Raw genomic sequence first — 17,304 nt, 5'->3', positions numbered from 1 at the left:
TAGTTTTTCATATTTTTAAAATTTTCAAGAACTAAAAATTTTAAGTTATAGAAGAGCAGCATAAATGGACTTCGTAGAATTTGAGTTTCTTTCTTGTTAGTAAATATTTTTTAATATTGTTTTTAAATATTTTCAAAATTGTCAAGAACTAAAAACTTGAAATTATAAATAAGCAGCATAAACAGACTTCGTATTTTTTGTTTTTTAATATTAATATTCCCTTTACATTGTTTTTAAAGATTCAAAATTTTTTTAATAATTTTTTTTAATATTTTTATAAATATTTTTTTTAATATGTTCCTTTATCTATTTTTTTTAATTTTTTTTATTAACATTTTTATTACAAAAAACATACAATTTTTTTTTCTAAAGGCGCCCACTCACAGTTAAACAGCATCAAGAAGTATTTCGCATCTCAAATATTTTTCACACATATGTACATATGTAAATATGTTTTGCTTATGTTCGCCCAATTGGCCACTGATGAGCCCTGCCCACTTGAATGACGAATATTTCCACTTGAACGCTCGAATGCTGTGCGAATACCGTTATACCGTTATTAATGTTTGTTTACAGTAGCAACTTCACGGTTGGTGGAGCTTTTTGCTAACACCTTTTCCGCTTCTCTTTTAATAATATCCTTAATGCTTCACTGAAAAGGTACGCAGAAAGAAAACACAAACAAACATGCAAAAATGTCAACAACAAACAATCACGCGAAAATGCCAACAACAACAAACAGAAGTCGGAATCTTGATTAATCTGCAAAACGCCCGCTAAAGCAGCCTTCAAAAATTAGGTTAAGAAACGCGACAACCAAGCAGAGCAAATATTTACAGCAGCTTGTAACGGCGCTCACTTTTCTCCTTTCTCCTTCCTTCTTTCGATTTTTGATTTTTTTTTTTGTTCTGTTTTTAATGCAAATCAGCGCGTTATTGTCACTTAATTGGCATGCTGCGCAACTTTTGTTATTTTGATCATATTTAAATTGATTTTTGAACAGCCAAAATCAAAATGAAATACTTCAAAAACGCTGCGCAGAGATAATGAAAATACGCAGCATCCCTGGCAGCGGCGGAATGTGCCGATAAATTTTTTATGCAAATTTTTTTATGTATTTCTTAAGATTTTTGTCTCTTGTGCTTGAACTTACGCAGCAGAAATTTGCATTCAAGTTGTCATTCTTGGCTTTGGTTCTTGGTGGCTGCACCACAAGCGGGCATTGAACTCGCTTGATATTGTTTTGATAGTTGTTATTGGTGTATAGGGCATACAAATATATACATTTTCCATGAATATTAATTGAATTAAGCTTCTGAAGTTTTTGTGAAATCTGAGTTGTTGTTGAGGGCAATTAAGAATATTGTAAGTTCAACAAAATATGCGTAATTTCGAGCTGTGACGTAGGCAGTCAAAATTTATTGTCATCGAACACCTTGATTTCCTTACATAAATATAAAAATTCCTTACAGGAACTTCGATTGGTCAGATGGTATGGTAGCTAATGCTATTGTGCTTCGATTTGAAGTATTTCTTTTCAGATTACACCTCTGCCTTAGGGCACATTGCATACAAAATTTCAATTCGATATCTCAAAAACTGAGGTATTTATTCGTATATAAGCAGACGAACCTACGGGAGAACACACAAGCAGATACACGGACATGGCTAAGACAACTAAGCACATCACAAGCACAGTTTGGTATATACTTTATGGGGTCTCGGACGCTTCCTTTCGTGTGTTACAAACTTCGCGGCACCTATTCAGAGTATATTCCTCCAAAAAGTTCTTTCATTTGTCACAACCCGAATACATTTTTTATTCCCTTTTTAATATTTTTCTCAAAACCTAAAAAAATACATATCATAAATTTTTATTTCGCAATTTTTAGGCCTTTCAAACGAAAACACACAATTTATATTTCTTTTGAATATATTATTTTTGATATTAGCCTATAAATGTTTTTGACAAGTGCTTTACGAGCGTTTATGCTTCTTTCTCTCATTTACATTTTTGTGATTTTATCGCTTTAACCCAATTAGTTTGTAAATATGTTGACCAATTCATAAATTAATTAATTTTATAACAACTTGATTTATGCCAAACTTTTAGTTTAGTGCCATAAATGTAGAAAAAAAACACTTAGCTTATAAATTGAGGTGAAATTGCCTTAGTTTAACGTCATTAATTATCAAAAAAATTGTTTTTTTATTATTAAAAAGGAATATAGTGTTTTAAATTTTCCCTTTAAAGGCAGAGAATGTGTGTCATACATGAAGAAGAACACAAAATTATATCTAATACTTTAATGAAGCTATTATTGCTAAAGATATAAATTAGCAGCAAAGTTATTAAGACGATTTTCTAGGCTATGTTTTGGCCCTTTGAACGCTGCAAAAGCAAATTTACTTGTCATAATTAGCAATAATGTTAGCGAAGCAAAAGACTTAAGCAGCGAACTCGAATTGCCCATATCGTCACCTAAAAAGACAAAATAACGTAACAAACGGAACGGAAGGAAGGGAAGGAAAAACGATGCAGTAGAAATTTGTGTTTTGATTATAAAATGGTTATATATTGGTTATATCTGACAGCGGAAGCTGAACATTTTGTGTTACATATATGTAATAGCGTTCGATGGTTTAACTTTTCAAAAATAAAATTGCAAAAAAATAGTTCAATAAGCACCTACTCAACTCAAAATATGAAACCACACTCTCTGAAGCGTCGGCGAGAACACAATACATACATAATTTCATACACACAAACTCATTTAAATTAAGAAACAAACAGCCATGCAAATGCGCCCTCACTTAAGCCGCCAACCCGTCATCGAACCACACACTATCTGTCATCGCAAACCGCCAACAGACTTTTAAGCAAAATAGGCGCATCGCCTTGCATACCAATCGCCTTTTGGTCAGCAGTCCAACGGCAAACAATCACTTCCAGTCAGAATTCCGAGCGAGTCAGCGCTCAGTTGCGTTTCTGATAGCTGTGGTCGCACGCGTGTGCTGTGGTTAATGCGTCGCGTTCTTTTCTACTTTTGTCGCCTAATTACCCGTTAGCACTCAGCAGTCACCGATACACACCCTCACTGGGCTTTAGAATTTCGTCGCAAGACGCGCGTGGCTTAATTGGAGCGTTACATTTATTTATGCTTTGCGGAAATCGCGCACGTTTACATTTGAACATTTCGAGAAGTTTGGCATTTAGCATTTTCATTATTCATTTGTTACACTTTAATTGCAATGCTGTGTGGCCAATCCGGAAGGCGTTTAATTGGTAAATGTTTTCAGAGCACGTACGCACTCGTGGGTGTAATGATCGGGACACAATGCGAAATTGCGTGAATATGCAATGAATTAAGTGGAAGTGGACGCACATATTGTTCAATATTCAGTGTTGTTTTATTAGGGAAAATATATATTGAGAGATTATACCTTCGAGTGTTGTTAAAGTTGTGAAGTCATACTTGATTAATCAATTGAATTTTAGGTTAGTTATAAAAATTGGCATTTTATACCTTACAGAGCCAACGTCAATAAGAACAATATGAAATTTTTGAATTAAAAAAATAAAATAACCTATATTTAGGTTATCTTTTAGAAAATAATGTTTATTTTATGGAGTGTAATAGATTGCTTATCTATGGGAAAGAAATATATTGGGCCGTTAAGTAGTTCCGTTTGATGACAACAGCTGATCTTTTTGAAATTTTTCCTTACTAACTTCACACTTAACCACTTTAAGGTTATATACTTGAACAGATAATATAGGAATGCCTATTAGTAAAAAGTTTTCTAACACTTTTTGGAAGTGTTGTTGTGTGGCATCTTATCGAACAGGAAAGAGCGAAAGTAGCACTTTCGGCACATTTGACTTTTCTACTATCAAAATGGTAAAAAATATAGTTTAAGCAAGACGTAAAGTATATTATGTATATGGATTAATGCCAAAATTGATTGCAAAATTTTGTTCCGACAAATTTCAGTTTTTAAGATGGAGCACGCCCTGGAAGGTCTCTTACAGCCGATGTGGAAAAAATAAAGTCGTTGATCGATGCAAATCGTTGAATGAATTCCAGAGATTGCTGAATGATTAAATTCATCTGATACAATCGTTCACAAGCACATAAGACGTCTAGTTTGATATATAGATACCTCATGTTCTTACAGAACGAAGTTTGCTTCCGCACATAAACGACTGTGATTTGCTTATCAAACGTCAAAGAAGTGGGTTATTTATAAGAATATAAAGCGCAAGAGAACATGATTTAAAAATGATCAACTAGCTCAAATCACTTCGTAGACGGATAGTCATAAAGAAAAAAGTAAGGAAGGGCTAAGTTCGGGTGTCACCGAACATTTTATACTCTCGCATGATAAAGTGATAATCGAGATTTCAGGCGTGGTTGTGAACCGATTTCATTGAAACTAACTGGTCGCTGGCTGGTGCTGACAGATCAAAAAGACTGCAGAATATGTCTAGATTAAGGCACCAAAGAAACGATAGAGCATCGCTAATGAGCTTGTGCCGAATTATCAACACTATGCTGTAAGCATCTGGGATTCCCACGGTATGATATACCGGAGGTGGTATCGATAGAGAGGCCGCAATACCAGTTCAACCTAACCTAACCTAGTCAAGACATAATGCATTTATTATAAAAATAAAGCACGATTGCTTGCATTCACGGACATTCCTGACAACAAGAACACACAGCTGTACCAACAACTCAGCTTTGCATAATGTTGTAACGGTAAAGTGAGTGCGGGCATTTAAAGCACGCACAATAATAACAAAGATGTCACATGCACATGCCCGCCTGTACTCATATGTGTAAATGTAAACAGATTTTCTTTGTGATGATCAATCAATGCTCGTCAGGAGTAGCTCGTGTGCAACAATCAATCATATGTTACTCATATGCAAATTCGTAGCAAAAACGACGTACACATACAAAACGCATACGCACACTACACAATGACCTTAATAACCACACACAAGTATTTGTTGTTATTGTTGTGGGCACTTGAAAATTCGTATGGAGTGTGACTAAAATTGATTTTACAATGAAATTCACTTCCCGATTTGTCAGCGCCTGGCAGCGAGAGCAATTTTTATTATTCATACAAACGCATATTCATAATTTATGCTTTGTTTGCTTGCATAAACTTGCACATACATATGTACATATGTGTATGTGGGTGTGTGTGTGGTGATTTGCATGCAGGACACGCACAATGGCGGCTTCCCTTATACAGATGTGCGTCAGGGAATCACATTGTGTTTTTATTATTATTATATATATTTTTTTCGCTTTTTGTTGGCTTATAACACATTTCAAGCTTTTAATACTAATCATTATCAGTTTTGTTGTTGTTATTAATTGTATTTATTCATTGAAATGAAAATATTTTACAAGCTATCGAGTTAGGTTGAATTTTTTTACAACTTTCATTTGTTTATCGGCGATCAAGCGGGCAACTTCGACGCCTTTCGCATGCGTCGACAGTGAGAGTGGCTTCAGTGGAAACGAAATTGCTCACAAAGTCGCTGGAAATTTATTATAGCACATATAATTTTATATGACCATTCAATAAAAAGAACAAGAAGAAGCAGCAGCTTAAGCGGAGAAGTGTACGTGCTGTGACTGTGACAAACAACTCGTCTTTACCAAGGGCATTGTGCAGATTTGACAGACAAATTACTAACATTTGTGCGTGATTCTTAATAACAATTCTTTATGCGCTTCTTCTTACTTATCTTTGCAGACGGTATAACGCGGAATTAATTACTCATACAAACGGTAGCCATTTGTAAACAAAAACAAGAGCGACAAGACAAGAAGCACACGCGAGTAACAGCAACGAAGAAACGCATATAACACAAGTCCATCGAGGACGGCGGCACAGATCCCGGCGTCGAACAGCAGTGATAAAAGAAAGCTACTGCTACAAAGCACACCAAAATGGGCGTTGGGAGCGGTGGTGCAGCGGCTTGCATGCTGGTAAGTTACAATGATTAATAGTGTGATCGAAATTCAACTTTGTTTTCGCTCGAAATCCCCTGTGCCATCATTTGTAAAGATTTTCAATCACAATTTGATTGCATGAGCAGAAAAAATTTCAGATAAAGAAGAACAATAAAAGCATGTTCAGCTACATATTTAGTCGGAGGTTCAAATTATTCAACCAAATTCATGCAATATTTTGTTATTTGAGGTTATTGTGGGTTTAGACTGCAACGAAGTTTTGAAATATGGACCATGTAATTCCAAATTTATAAAAGAATAATCACATGAGGGTTTTCATCAGTTCAAAAAAACGGTAACCTCACCACAATGGAACTTAAAAGGAGAGTTCACTATTTTATGCTATTTAACCATTGAAATACTTGCTCCGTATAGACTATGTCAGATTAGGTTGGATGCGTGATAGAAGGTCGAACGTGGACTGATATATATAGTCCTTTGTGAAGCCATAGAAAAGAAGAACTCCTGTGTTCGAATTTATAAATTAGGAAAAGGCTTCGTAGCCAATACAAATTCGTACAGGCGTTTAACTTCCGCTCACGTCAGTTCGTGGGAATGTCTAAAGGTATGTGTTCCCAAGTATTTAAGACTTGACCTCCAAATATAAGACAGTCAAGAAGGAAGTACTGAGTTGTTTTCACCTCATCTTCTTCCACACAGCTTCTGCATATGGCGCCTGGTTCCCAACATTACAGCATGAACGCCAATGGGCAATGGCCTGTTAAAAGCCCCACAATTCGGGAGAAGCTAGCCTTACTGAGGGCAAATAGATCACTGGATCTCATGCCCCCGATCTTGGCACCGATGGTGGCGAAACCGAGCTATCTAGTAGTACCATTCCATTCTACCGGTAGCGGTTTTATGGCACCTTTTCTTGCTATCTTGTCAGCTATGCAATTTCCTGCGATTCCGGCACCCATAAAGACATACACTCGATGCTAATGATAGAGACGGTAGGCACTCTTCGACCAACCCTGAACGCAGTGTAAATAAGTTCAAGGCTAGTATCCCCGCTATATTATCCGAGTGAATGATAACTACTTTGAAATATACTATTCTCTAGAACAGCTGATCTACTGCCACCTTTATGGCTATTAGCGACTCTATGATACAAGTGATCTGTTATGAAATCAAAGTGTGTGAGGATATCCGAGTACTATACTCCACTACTATAGACTACTTTTACAAAATCTCAACTTAAAATAAAATTTTATTAAAATAATTTTTAATTACTTTATAAAATAACTTACTTTTCCACTTTACACTACACTACACAGCTACTCTGCTATCTGAGCAGTCAAACGTTGGCGCACATACGCATTGAGGCACCCGAAGTGCATGCCATCGAGCCAGCGTCGCACTCCACAGGCAGTTTTGTACGCTCGGCTGTGGAGAGCGTGCCGATCAAGGATCAGGCTATACAGACGCTCAGCAGATTCAGTATGCGTCCTTCTTTTGGCGATGTCTTCCTGCCGCTGCGCAGCGCTGTAGAAAGCGTGCCATCGGTGAATTTACGTAAACTTAGCCAATTAAGCGATTCCTTCGGCGTGCGTTCATTTATACGTGACTCCGTTGAGTCGCTACCAATAGATGAGGAAGAAGATGAAAATGAGGACTCAGAACTAGTTTCGAATGCCGATTTGGTACGCAGCACCACCGCCACCGAGGCAGATCCGCAGAAATTGCAGGACACAATCTTTGTGGATGTGAACGGCAATACAGAAGTGTTTGATGCGCCCGATCCTTGGATGGTTTCGGACAAATATGCCGCCTTTGTAGCCCCAGCGCTGGATGACAAGTATTTGCCACAACCATATCGCGCTGGTTCCCCCTATCAACAGCTGTTGAAGGACGTTGAGGTGGAGCACTTCGATCAACAAGACGACGTTGAGCTGCTACGCGAGCAATTCGGTTATGGTGCGCTGACTCATAGTCAAAATGGCGATATTGGTGAATATTATGGTGCGCCGACGCATCTGAAATCTGCACCGCCGGCACGTAAAAATTACAACAGTTCTCCGAAGGTTTTATGTCACATAACAAATTGGGCTTTCTACCGTAAAGCGGATGGCAAATTTGTGCCGGAAAATCTCGATAGCAGCTTGTGTACGGCCATTATTTATTCCTTTGCCGCTCTGGATCCAGATCATCTGACTATCAAAGAATTTGATCCTTGGGTCGATGTAGAGAATCAATATTACAATCGTGCAGTGCAATCGGGTGTGCCCGTTCTGATCGCTTTGGGTGGTTGGACCGATTCTGCCGGCGATAAATATTCCAGACTTGCGGGCGATGAGATAAAACGTAAAGTTTTTGCCTCCAATTTAGTTGGTTTCCTCAAACGTAATGGTTTCGCCGGTCTACATTTGGATTGGAATTATCCRAAATGTTGGCAAAGCGATTGCTCGAAAGGTCCGGCAAGCGATAAACCCAATTTGACCAAATTGATACGCGAAATACGTAATGAGTTCGACCGTGTTGACAAGAAGCTACAACTCGGCGTTGCTCTATCTGGTTACAAGGAAATCATCACTGAAGCCTACGAACTAGCCGAACTATCGAAGCTGGTTGATTTTATGACCGTAATGACTTATGACTATCACGGCGCTTGGGAAGGACGCACTGGTCATGTTAGTCCGCTCTATGGACGCCAAGGCGATCGTTATCCGCAATACAATACTGATTACGCCATGCAACTGCTGATTAAATCTGGCGCCAAACGAGAAAAACTTATTATGGGTATTCCATTCTATGGACAATCATTTACACTTGATCGCGCCAGCACTACTTTAGTAGGCGAAGGAGTAGCCTCTTCGGCACCAGGCGAACCCGGCGAATTCACCAAACAGCCAGGTATGCTGGCCTACTACGAGATCTGTCAGCGCATACGCAAAGACAAATGGCTAGAGGGACGTGACGGCGAGCGCAAATCGGGTCCCTTCGCAATGTTGCGCAACCAATGGGTCGGCTATGAGGATCCTGCTTCTGTGGAGGCAAAAGCACGTTATGCAGCAAATAACGATTTTGGTGGCGTTGCTGCTTGGACTGTCGATTTGGATGATTTCCAAAATCGTTGCTGCAGTGAAGCCTTCCCATTACTCAAAGCAATTAATCGCGCCTTAGGACTGCTTAACACCGAGCCGCCACATCGTATAAATTGTGACCGACCAGTGGCGCCAGTTACACCTATACCGCCTGTAATGACCACTGTGAGTAGTGATGGCTCGGTGAGTAGCACGACTTCTCAGCAACATGATCACACATCACCGACTGCACCAACAACGTGGTGGCCAACAAGCAGTTCCACATCGACCACACCCTGGTGGACGCCAACGACTACGTCCACCACACCAAGACCAACCACTACCCGAAGAACAACGACTACGACTACTACAACAACAACCACCAGACGTCCAACAACCACGCGTCATCCAAATCGCCCTGAACATACGACAATTCCTTCTCCAGCCGTGGTGCGTCCAGTGGTGCAAGCATCGAACTGTCAGCCTGGTAAATTCTATGCAGATCGCTCTAACTGTAATGCCTACTATCAGTGTATCGCTGTTGGTGAACTCCATCAACAATTCTGCCCTGGTGGTTTACACTGGAATGATCAGAGCAAAAATTGTGACTGGCCTGAGGCTGCACAGTGTTCTGTGAAAAACAAACCCGTTGCAACTTCTAACTCAGCTACCACACGGCCCACAAAATCGCCGGGTACAACTGTTCGCCCACCCACACGTCGTACTACCGTCAAACCTGCCTCTACGAGTGTGAGCAAGAAAACCACTCGTCATCCCATTACTCTTGCCCCCACTACCAATTCGCCGCAAACCTCAAGCAAACCATCGAAGAAACCAACTTCAAAACCATCCCGTAAGCCATCACGTAAACCTACTCGTAAACCTCAACGACCCGTCAAACCACAACGTCCAAGCGCCAAATGTAACGAGGGTGAGTACTATACCCACAAAAAATGCGATCAGTACTATATTTGTGTAAATGGTGCTTTGGTGCCGAACTCTTGCGGTGGTGATCTGCACTGGGATGGTATAAAACAGATTTGCGATTGGCCCGAAAATGTACAGTGCGTTACTACCAGGCAGTACTTACGTCGTGTGAAGTCACAAGCGCTACGTTCCGGCAATCTACTTGCACTGCGAAACTCCAACCCCAACGATCCTTGTGACGGCGAAGAACGTGTAGCCTACCCAGGCGACTGCTCCAAATTCCTTTTCTGTTTGTGGAATCGATTGCAGGGTGGTGATTGTGGACCAGGTCTTCACTTCAACGAGGCATTAAGCACCTGTGATTGGCCTTTGTCAGCTAAGTGTACACAAGACGAGAGTGGTTACGGTGTCAGCGAGGTTGAGAGTTCCGAACATGGTGAAAATGAAATTGCGCAAGGAAGCCCGGGTGTTGTGAAACCGAAACCCACAAAGCGTCCCGCGCCAACCACAACAACAACGACAACGCGTGCACCACGTCCCACATATCCAACTGATAAGCCAGAACTGGCACCGCTAGACGGTTACTATAAGGTGGTCTGCTACTTCACTAACTGGGCTTGGTACCGCAAAGGTGCGGGACGTTATACACCAGATGACATCAATACAGACTTGTGTACGCACATTGTTTATGGCTTCGCTGTGCTGGATTATTCCAACCTTGTGCTACGTACACACGATTCCTGGGCAGATATCGATAACAAGTTCTATACACGCGTCAGTGGTTTGCGAAGCAAGGGTGTGAAGGTGAGTCTCGCCTTGGGTGGTTGGAATGATTCGCAAGGTGACAAATACAGTAGACTTGTTCGCAATCCCGCTGCAAGGGCGCGTTTCGTCAAGCATGCCGTTGAGTTCCTGGAAAAGTATGGTTTTGAAGGTCTCGATCTGGATTGGGAATATCCAGTGTGCTGGCAGACGGATTGCAGTAAGGGTGTGCCGGATGAGAAGCAAGCATTTACGGCTTTGGTGCGAGAGCTCTCGGAGGAGTTCAAGCCACGTGGCTTACTGCTCTCAACTGCGGTGTCGCCCAGCAAGAAGATTATAGATGCAGGTTATGATGTACCGCAGTTAGCTACATACTTTGACTGGATTGCTGTAATGACCTATGACTTCCATGGTCAATGGGATAAAAAGACTGGACATGTTGCGCCACTGTTCTACCATCCCGAAGATGATATCGACTACTTCAACGCCGTAAGTGATACATGTTTGTTATGACATTTTCCGAGACACTAACATCCACTCATCCTTATTGTTCTCTTGCAGAATTTCTCCCTGAACTACTGGATTGAAAAGGGCGCGCCCTCACGTAAAATTGTTATGGGCATGCCGCTATATGGTCAGTCTTTCACGCTGGAGAATGCCAACTTCAACGGTCTCAATGCTAAGGCACCCGGTCCTGGCAAGGCAGGCGAGTTTACACGTGCGGCAGGTTTCTTGGCCTACTATGAGGTATGACAATGTTAAATTAAGTGATTGAAGTCATATAAATAACAAACGTTCTCTTCTCAAGATTTGTGATCGCATTAAGAATGATGGCTGGGAAGTAATACAGGATGAACAAGGACGTATGGGACCTTATGCACGTAAAGGCACACAGTGGGTGTCATTCGATGACCCCGCCATGATTCGTAAAAAGTCTCAATTGGTGCGAGCCTTAAATTTGGGTGGTGGTATGGTATGGGCCTTGGACTTGGACGATTTCCGCAATCGTTGTGGAGATGGTGTACATCCACTGCTCACACAAATACACGATGTGTTGAAAGATCCACCAAAGGATTATGAAGAATTGCGTGAGTATGCATTAAGTTGAATTCAAAAGGCGTGTATGACTAATGCACAAACGTATTTTCAGCTGGCCTTAGTGCAAATGAACCAATTACACCCACTGTGGAAGCTGAGTCAGGTGAGGATGTAAATGGCATTGAAAGTTCCGTCATACCGGAAGATATAGAGACCGGCTTAGCCGAAGAAAATGTCATCGATCCCAATGGTGATGTGGAAGAAGTGGAGTCTATCGAAGAAACGGGTGATGGCACGCACACTGGCACAGGCACCGAAAATGAAGCTTCGCCTTCCGAATTCAAAGTTGTCTGTTATTTCACTAATTGGGCCTGGTATCGACAGAATGGTGGCAAATTCTTGCCCGAAGACATTGACCCAGACCTTTGCACACACATTGTGTATGGTTTTGCGGTGCTCAATCGCGAAACGCTTACCATACAGCCACATGACTCTTGGGCCGATTTGGACAATAAGTTCTATGAACGAGTTGTGGCCTTCCGTAAAAAGGGTGTAAAGGTGACCGTGGCCATTGGTGGCTGGAATGACTCAGCCGGTGATAAGTACGCACGTTTGGTACGCAATGCGGCGGCCAGAGCACGTTTTATAAACCATGTTGTAGAATTCATACAGAAGTACAACTTCGATGGTCTTGATCTGGATTGGGAATACCCAGTATGCTGGCAAGTGGACTGCACGAAGGGTACACCCGATGAAAAGGGTGCATTCACTGCATTGGTGCGTGAGCTATCGCAGGCCTTCAAACCAAAGGGACTACTGTTGTCATCTGCAGTCTCGCCGAATAAGAAAGTAATTGATGCTGGTTATGATGTGGCAACACTCTCATATTACTTTGACTGGATCGCCGTTATGACATATGACTTCCATGGTCAATGGGATAAGAAGACTGGACATGTAGCTCCTATGTATGACCATCCAGCGGGCACTGAAACTTTTAATGCCAATTTCTCCATAAACTATTGGTTGCAAAATGGCGCTGACCGACAAAAGATCATAATGGGTATGCCAATGTATGGCCAATCGTTCTCATTGGCACAAGCAGCCGATCATGACTTGAATGCGCCAACTTATGGCGGCGGAGAAGCGGGTGAAGCGACACGCGCACGTGGTTTCCTTGCTTACTATGAGATCTGCTCGTATGTACGTCAGCGTGGTTGGAATGTAGTCCGTGATCCACGTGGTCGCATGGGACCGTATGCCTTCCAACGCGATCAGTGGGTCTCCTTCGATGACATTTCAATGATCAGACATAAGAGTGAATATGTTCGTGCGTTGGGCCTAGGTGGCGCTATGATTTGGGCTCTCGACTTGGATGACTTCAAAAATTTGTGCGATTGTGAAACTTATCCACTGCTTAAAACTATTAATCGTGTATTGCGAAATTATCCGGGCGTGGCACCAAAGTGTGTACTAGAACAGAAGCAGCATGCCATGAGTAAGTAATTGCTGAAATTTTCTAGCAATTTGAGCTTTGTTTCGAACAATTTACTTAACCATTTTTTCTATCTTGCAGTTGCTTCTGATAGCGGTCCGTCGCAAGCTTATACCGCCAAGCCAAAACCGGGTGCACCAAAACCAAATCCTACATACGCCAGTGAATATTTCGACTCATCTCAACAGATACAAAACTCTCCGCTAGAAGACTTCGGAACCGAGGTGGAGAAGCCCTGTAATGGACGAAGCTTCGTGGCTCACGAAACCGACTGCAACAAGTACTACATTTGTCAATTTGAAAAATTGATCGTACAAAGGTAATAAACCACAGTTAAAAATGTATGCCGTTTTAATACGTTGTCTGTAACTTCTTAGCTGTCCGGTCGGTCTTTATTGGAATCAATTTTACTGTGATTGGCCGCAAAATACCAAATGTTCTATGCGACAAGAGGCAACCACAAAGCGGCCAGTACCGCAGCGCCCTAAACCCACAAGCATTACAACAACGCGTCCACAGCCCTCGAAGGCAACAAGCCGTCCGAAACCAACAGCAGCACCAACATCGCCACGTCCTACGAAGCCGACCAAAAAGCCATCACAGACACCCAGCAAAAAGCCAACATCACGTCCAAAACCTCCCACTTTGCCACCAATAACCGGTTCCGGCGATTATAAGGTCGTCTGCTACTTTACCAACTGGGCTTGGTACCGGCCGGGTGAGGGCAAATATGTGCCGGAAGATATTGATGAAAACCTCTGCACTCATATAGTTTACGGTTTCGCTGTACTAGACGGTAACTCGTTGACCATACGCACACACGACTCGTGGGCCGACATCGATAATCATTTCTATGAACGCGTAGTTGCCTACAAGAAGAAGGGTATACGCGTGACAATCGCCATTGGCGGTTGGAATGATTCATTGGGCAGCAAATATGCACGTTTAGTGTTGGATCCAGAGGCACGTGCACGTTTCATACAGAGCGTACTTGCCTTCGTCGACAAATATGGTTTTGAGGGTCTCGATTTGGACTGGGAGTATCCAGTATGCTGGCAAGTTGATTGCAAAAAGGGTTCAGCAGCCGAGAAAGAAGGTTTTGTTGCACTGGTGCGCGAACTATCCGTGGCTTTCAAACCGCGTGGACTTCTGTTATCCGCTGCCGTTTCGCCCAGTAAAGTGGTTATCGATGCTGGTTATGATGTGCCACAGTTGGCGCGTTACTTCGACTGGATTGCTGTCATGACATATGACTTCCATGGAAACTGGGATAAGCAAACGGGTCATGTAGCACCGCTGTACTACCTCGAGGGCGATACGAATGAATATTTTAATGGCAACTTCAGTATTCACTATTGGTTACAAAATGGCGCACCACGTGAGAAACTTGTTATGGGCATGCCATTATATGGTCAATCGTTTACACTGACGGAGGTCAGGCAACATGGACTCAATGCTAAATCAACAGGTCCCGGACAAGCGGGCGCATTTACACGCTCTGCAGGTTTCCTAGCCTACTATGAAATATGTGAGAAGGTCAATGGTGGTGGTTGGTCAGTGGAACATGATGCTCAGGGACGTATCGGTCCGTATGCTTACAACGGCAATCAGTGGGTTTCATATGACGATGTGTCGGAGATACGTCGTAAAGCGCAATTTGTCAAAAGTTTGGGTCTGGGGGGTGGTATGGTTTGGGCTTTGGATTTGGATGATTTCCGTGGACGCTGCGGCTGTGGTAAATATCCACTGCTGCGCACGCTCACGCAAGAGTTGCGTGGCATACCGGGTCAAAGAGCGCAAGATTGCACGTAATGATGAAGGGAGACAGAGAACGCGTCTACAGTTTTAGTATACAATATACTCATACTCTCGTGCCAATATTCGATATTTAAATCAATATAAATGTAATATCGGTTTATTAGAAATCTGTTTTCAAGATCGCTAAATTTAAATCGAATATGCTTACAGCAATATGAATTCTAAAATAGCAATATAATAGTTTTAATTTTTATACTTATAGGATTAGATACGATTTTGAAGAAAACGAAAACCTTGATATTAAAATACTTTTATAAGATACTCAATAAATTCATTAATAAAAATAAAATGATTTAATCTAAAAAAAAAAAAATTATATTTCTACTATTGCCATGATATTGGGTGCCGGAATACAAGATCGATAAGCGCCTTAGGTATTACTAGCTTAGATGACTTTTTAGTCTAGTAACTTCGATGTGCCCGAAGCTATAATACCCCCGGGTACGATTTTTAGCACGAAAAGATATAAAAAAAGAAGCATGGATGCTATTTCCTAAAGTGGTACAATGTCTACAGTTCCGACGGATAAACATCTTCTTGAAAAGAAAAAAAAACATATAAATAATTTCAGATCGATAGCTCCAAAGCTCAGCGATTAGTTCGCGTGAAAAAAAACATTTAATAAATGTAAGGATCTAATTTTGGGTTTTTATTAAAAAGTAAAAAAATTTAAATTTGTATTCAAAAATCATCAGTTCACTACCTAAAACAGTAATAAATATCCACCGCCCTTTGTTCCACATTCCATGACATTCCTAGTATTTATCATTTAACTAAGAATACAACCGTGTGTGCGAAACAGCTGTTGAGCTTCGAAAGTCACTTCAGCTGAAAATAACTTTTTATTTTTTTTTACATATGTGTTGGACAACAAATTTGAAGTGGTGGGAAAGCAGATAAAAGCGCAACTAACTGGAAAGATTTTGGTCAAGAAAATTCGCCGAGCTTTTGTGGACCAACATGCAAAACCAGTAAACACACGGAAAGCAAAAGAAGGCCAGTGATAGTCGGTTTTGTTAAAGCGCCGCGTCAACAACGCCAATATTCGGGTGTACAACGAAATTTCGTGCTATTTTTAACTGATTTTGCATTGCTGTTGTGTGAGTGTTGAGGAAATTTTTAGTTGAGTATAAAATTGTTAAGCACACGCTTTGAATAGTGATACTGTGTTACCTCAACAGAAAAAGTGTAGTGGCAGTCCCGCGCCAAGTGCTTACGTGACGTCATTTACATACTTAGTAACATAGCGTAGCTGATACATGAAATTTAATATATGTACATAATTATTACAAAAGAAATATTGTGCGCGCTTTAAACTGTGATTCAATCGAGCTTTCTTTACAAAGCAAAAAAATAATCAAAACAAAAGTGTAATTTGTTCTATTATTAGTCATAAATATAAATATTTAATTAAGTTAGTAAAAATGCAAGCAGATAAATACCAACTAGTGCGTTATGCGCGGACTTGTTTGCGTTTATTCCAACCGCAACAAATACACACAAACAAACAACAAACACGATTATTAACACAATTGGGAAACCAGCGAAATCAGTTGAATTTCGTAGGTGGCACCACGCTCGCCAACCCTTTAGTGAACACCAATTTCACTGCCAGCGCTACTAGCATTGCCGGCATATTTTTGCAGCAACGTTATCAACATGCCTACCTTCCTCGACCGCTAAACAATAGTCAAAACCGCCATAGTAACTTCCGTCAGCCGCATACCAATATTTGTACACAAGCTATAACGCCGTTACGCGGCAAATATCCAACCGATACGGCTCATGAGCCTTTGTGTTCGGAACGCGCGCGTGAATTGGTCTACAATTTAAAGGATTCGGAGCGTGAGGCAATCAAGAATGCGCTAGCGAAGTATGATTCTGATCGCCAACGGGCGGGCTATGAAGGTATGTACGTTCCACGAGAATGATACAGCATCGTGATGTGGAAATGTTTTGCAGTTGATTGATATACTGATTACAAAGGCATTTTTATACGTATATAATAAGTTTTCTAAATTTTTTTGTTATTTATCTGAGTTTGTTTAAGCTACAAAATATTTTCGTCTCGTTTAAACATTCAAGATTCTGTCATTGTAAATTCATAACATACAATGTACTACATATGCTTGTACATATACACTTGTGCTCACATAATTAAGCCACTGCATAGCAAAACTACGTTTCTGAAAATAAATTCACCGAA

The 17,304-nt window shown here is 41.0% G+C and overlaps 2 protein-coding genes across 3 annotated transcripts in view; both read left to right on the top strand.

Moving 5' to 3' along the window:
* LOC108972620 (probable chitinase 3) overlaps positions 1-15,364 on the top strand; it is a 20,794-nt gene extending 5,430 nt beyond the window's left edge. The window contains exons 2-8 of the mRNA XM_018939271.1: positions 5,779-6,014; positions 7,316-11,239; positions 11,312-11,497; positions 11,559-11,838; positions 11,901-13,283; positions 13,362-13,599; positions 13,658-15,364. Of these exons, the coding sequence (XP_018794816.1) occupies positions 5,976-6,014; positions 7,316-11,239; positions 11,312-11,497; positions 11,559-11,838; positions 11,901-13,283; positions 13,362-13,599; positions 13,658-15,092 (7,485 nt within the window). The 5' untranslated portion in view covers positions 5,779-5,975 and the 3' untranslated portion in view covers positions 15,093-15,364. The remainder of the gene's footprint in view (positions 1-5,778; positions 6,015-7,315; positions 11,240-11,311; positions 11,498-11,558; positions 11,839-11,900; positions 13,284-13,361; positions 13,600-13,657) is intronic.
* A 551-nt stretch (positions 15,365-15,915) lies between these two features.
* The window catches only part of LOC108972581 (transmembrane protein 65), a 42,216-nt gene continuing 40,827 nt past the window's right edge, over positions 15,916-17,304 (top strand). For both annotated transcript variants that reach the window (XM_018939217.1, XM_018939216.1), the window contains exon 1: positions 15,916-17,006. In XM_018939217.1, coding sequence (XP_018794762.1) covers positions 16,523-17,006 — 484 coding nt within the window. In that variant the 5' untranslated portion in view covers positions 15,916-16,522. The remainder of the gene's footprint in view (positions 17,007-17,304) is intronic.

The sequence above is a fragment of the Bactrocera latifrons genome, unplaced genomic scaffold (assembly GCF_001853355.1).
Source record: "Bactrocera latifrons isolate USDA-ARS-PBARC rearing strain unplaced genomic scaffold, ASM185335v1 scaffold_41, whole genome shotgun sequence".
NCBI lineage: Eukaryota > Metazoa > Arthropoda > Insecta > Diptera > Tephritidae > Bactrocera > Bactrocera latifrons.
Note: the sequence above shows the minus strand (reverse complement) of the source record. Positions and strands in the feature narration are given on the sequence as shown.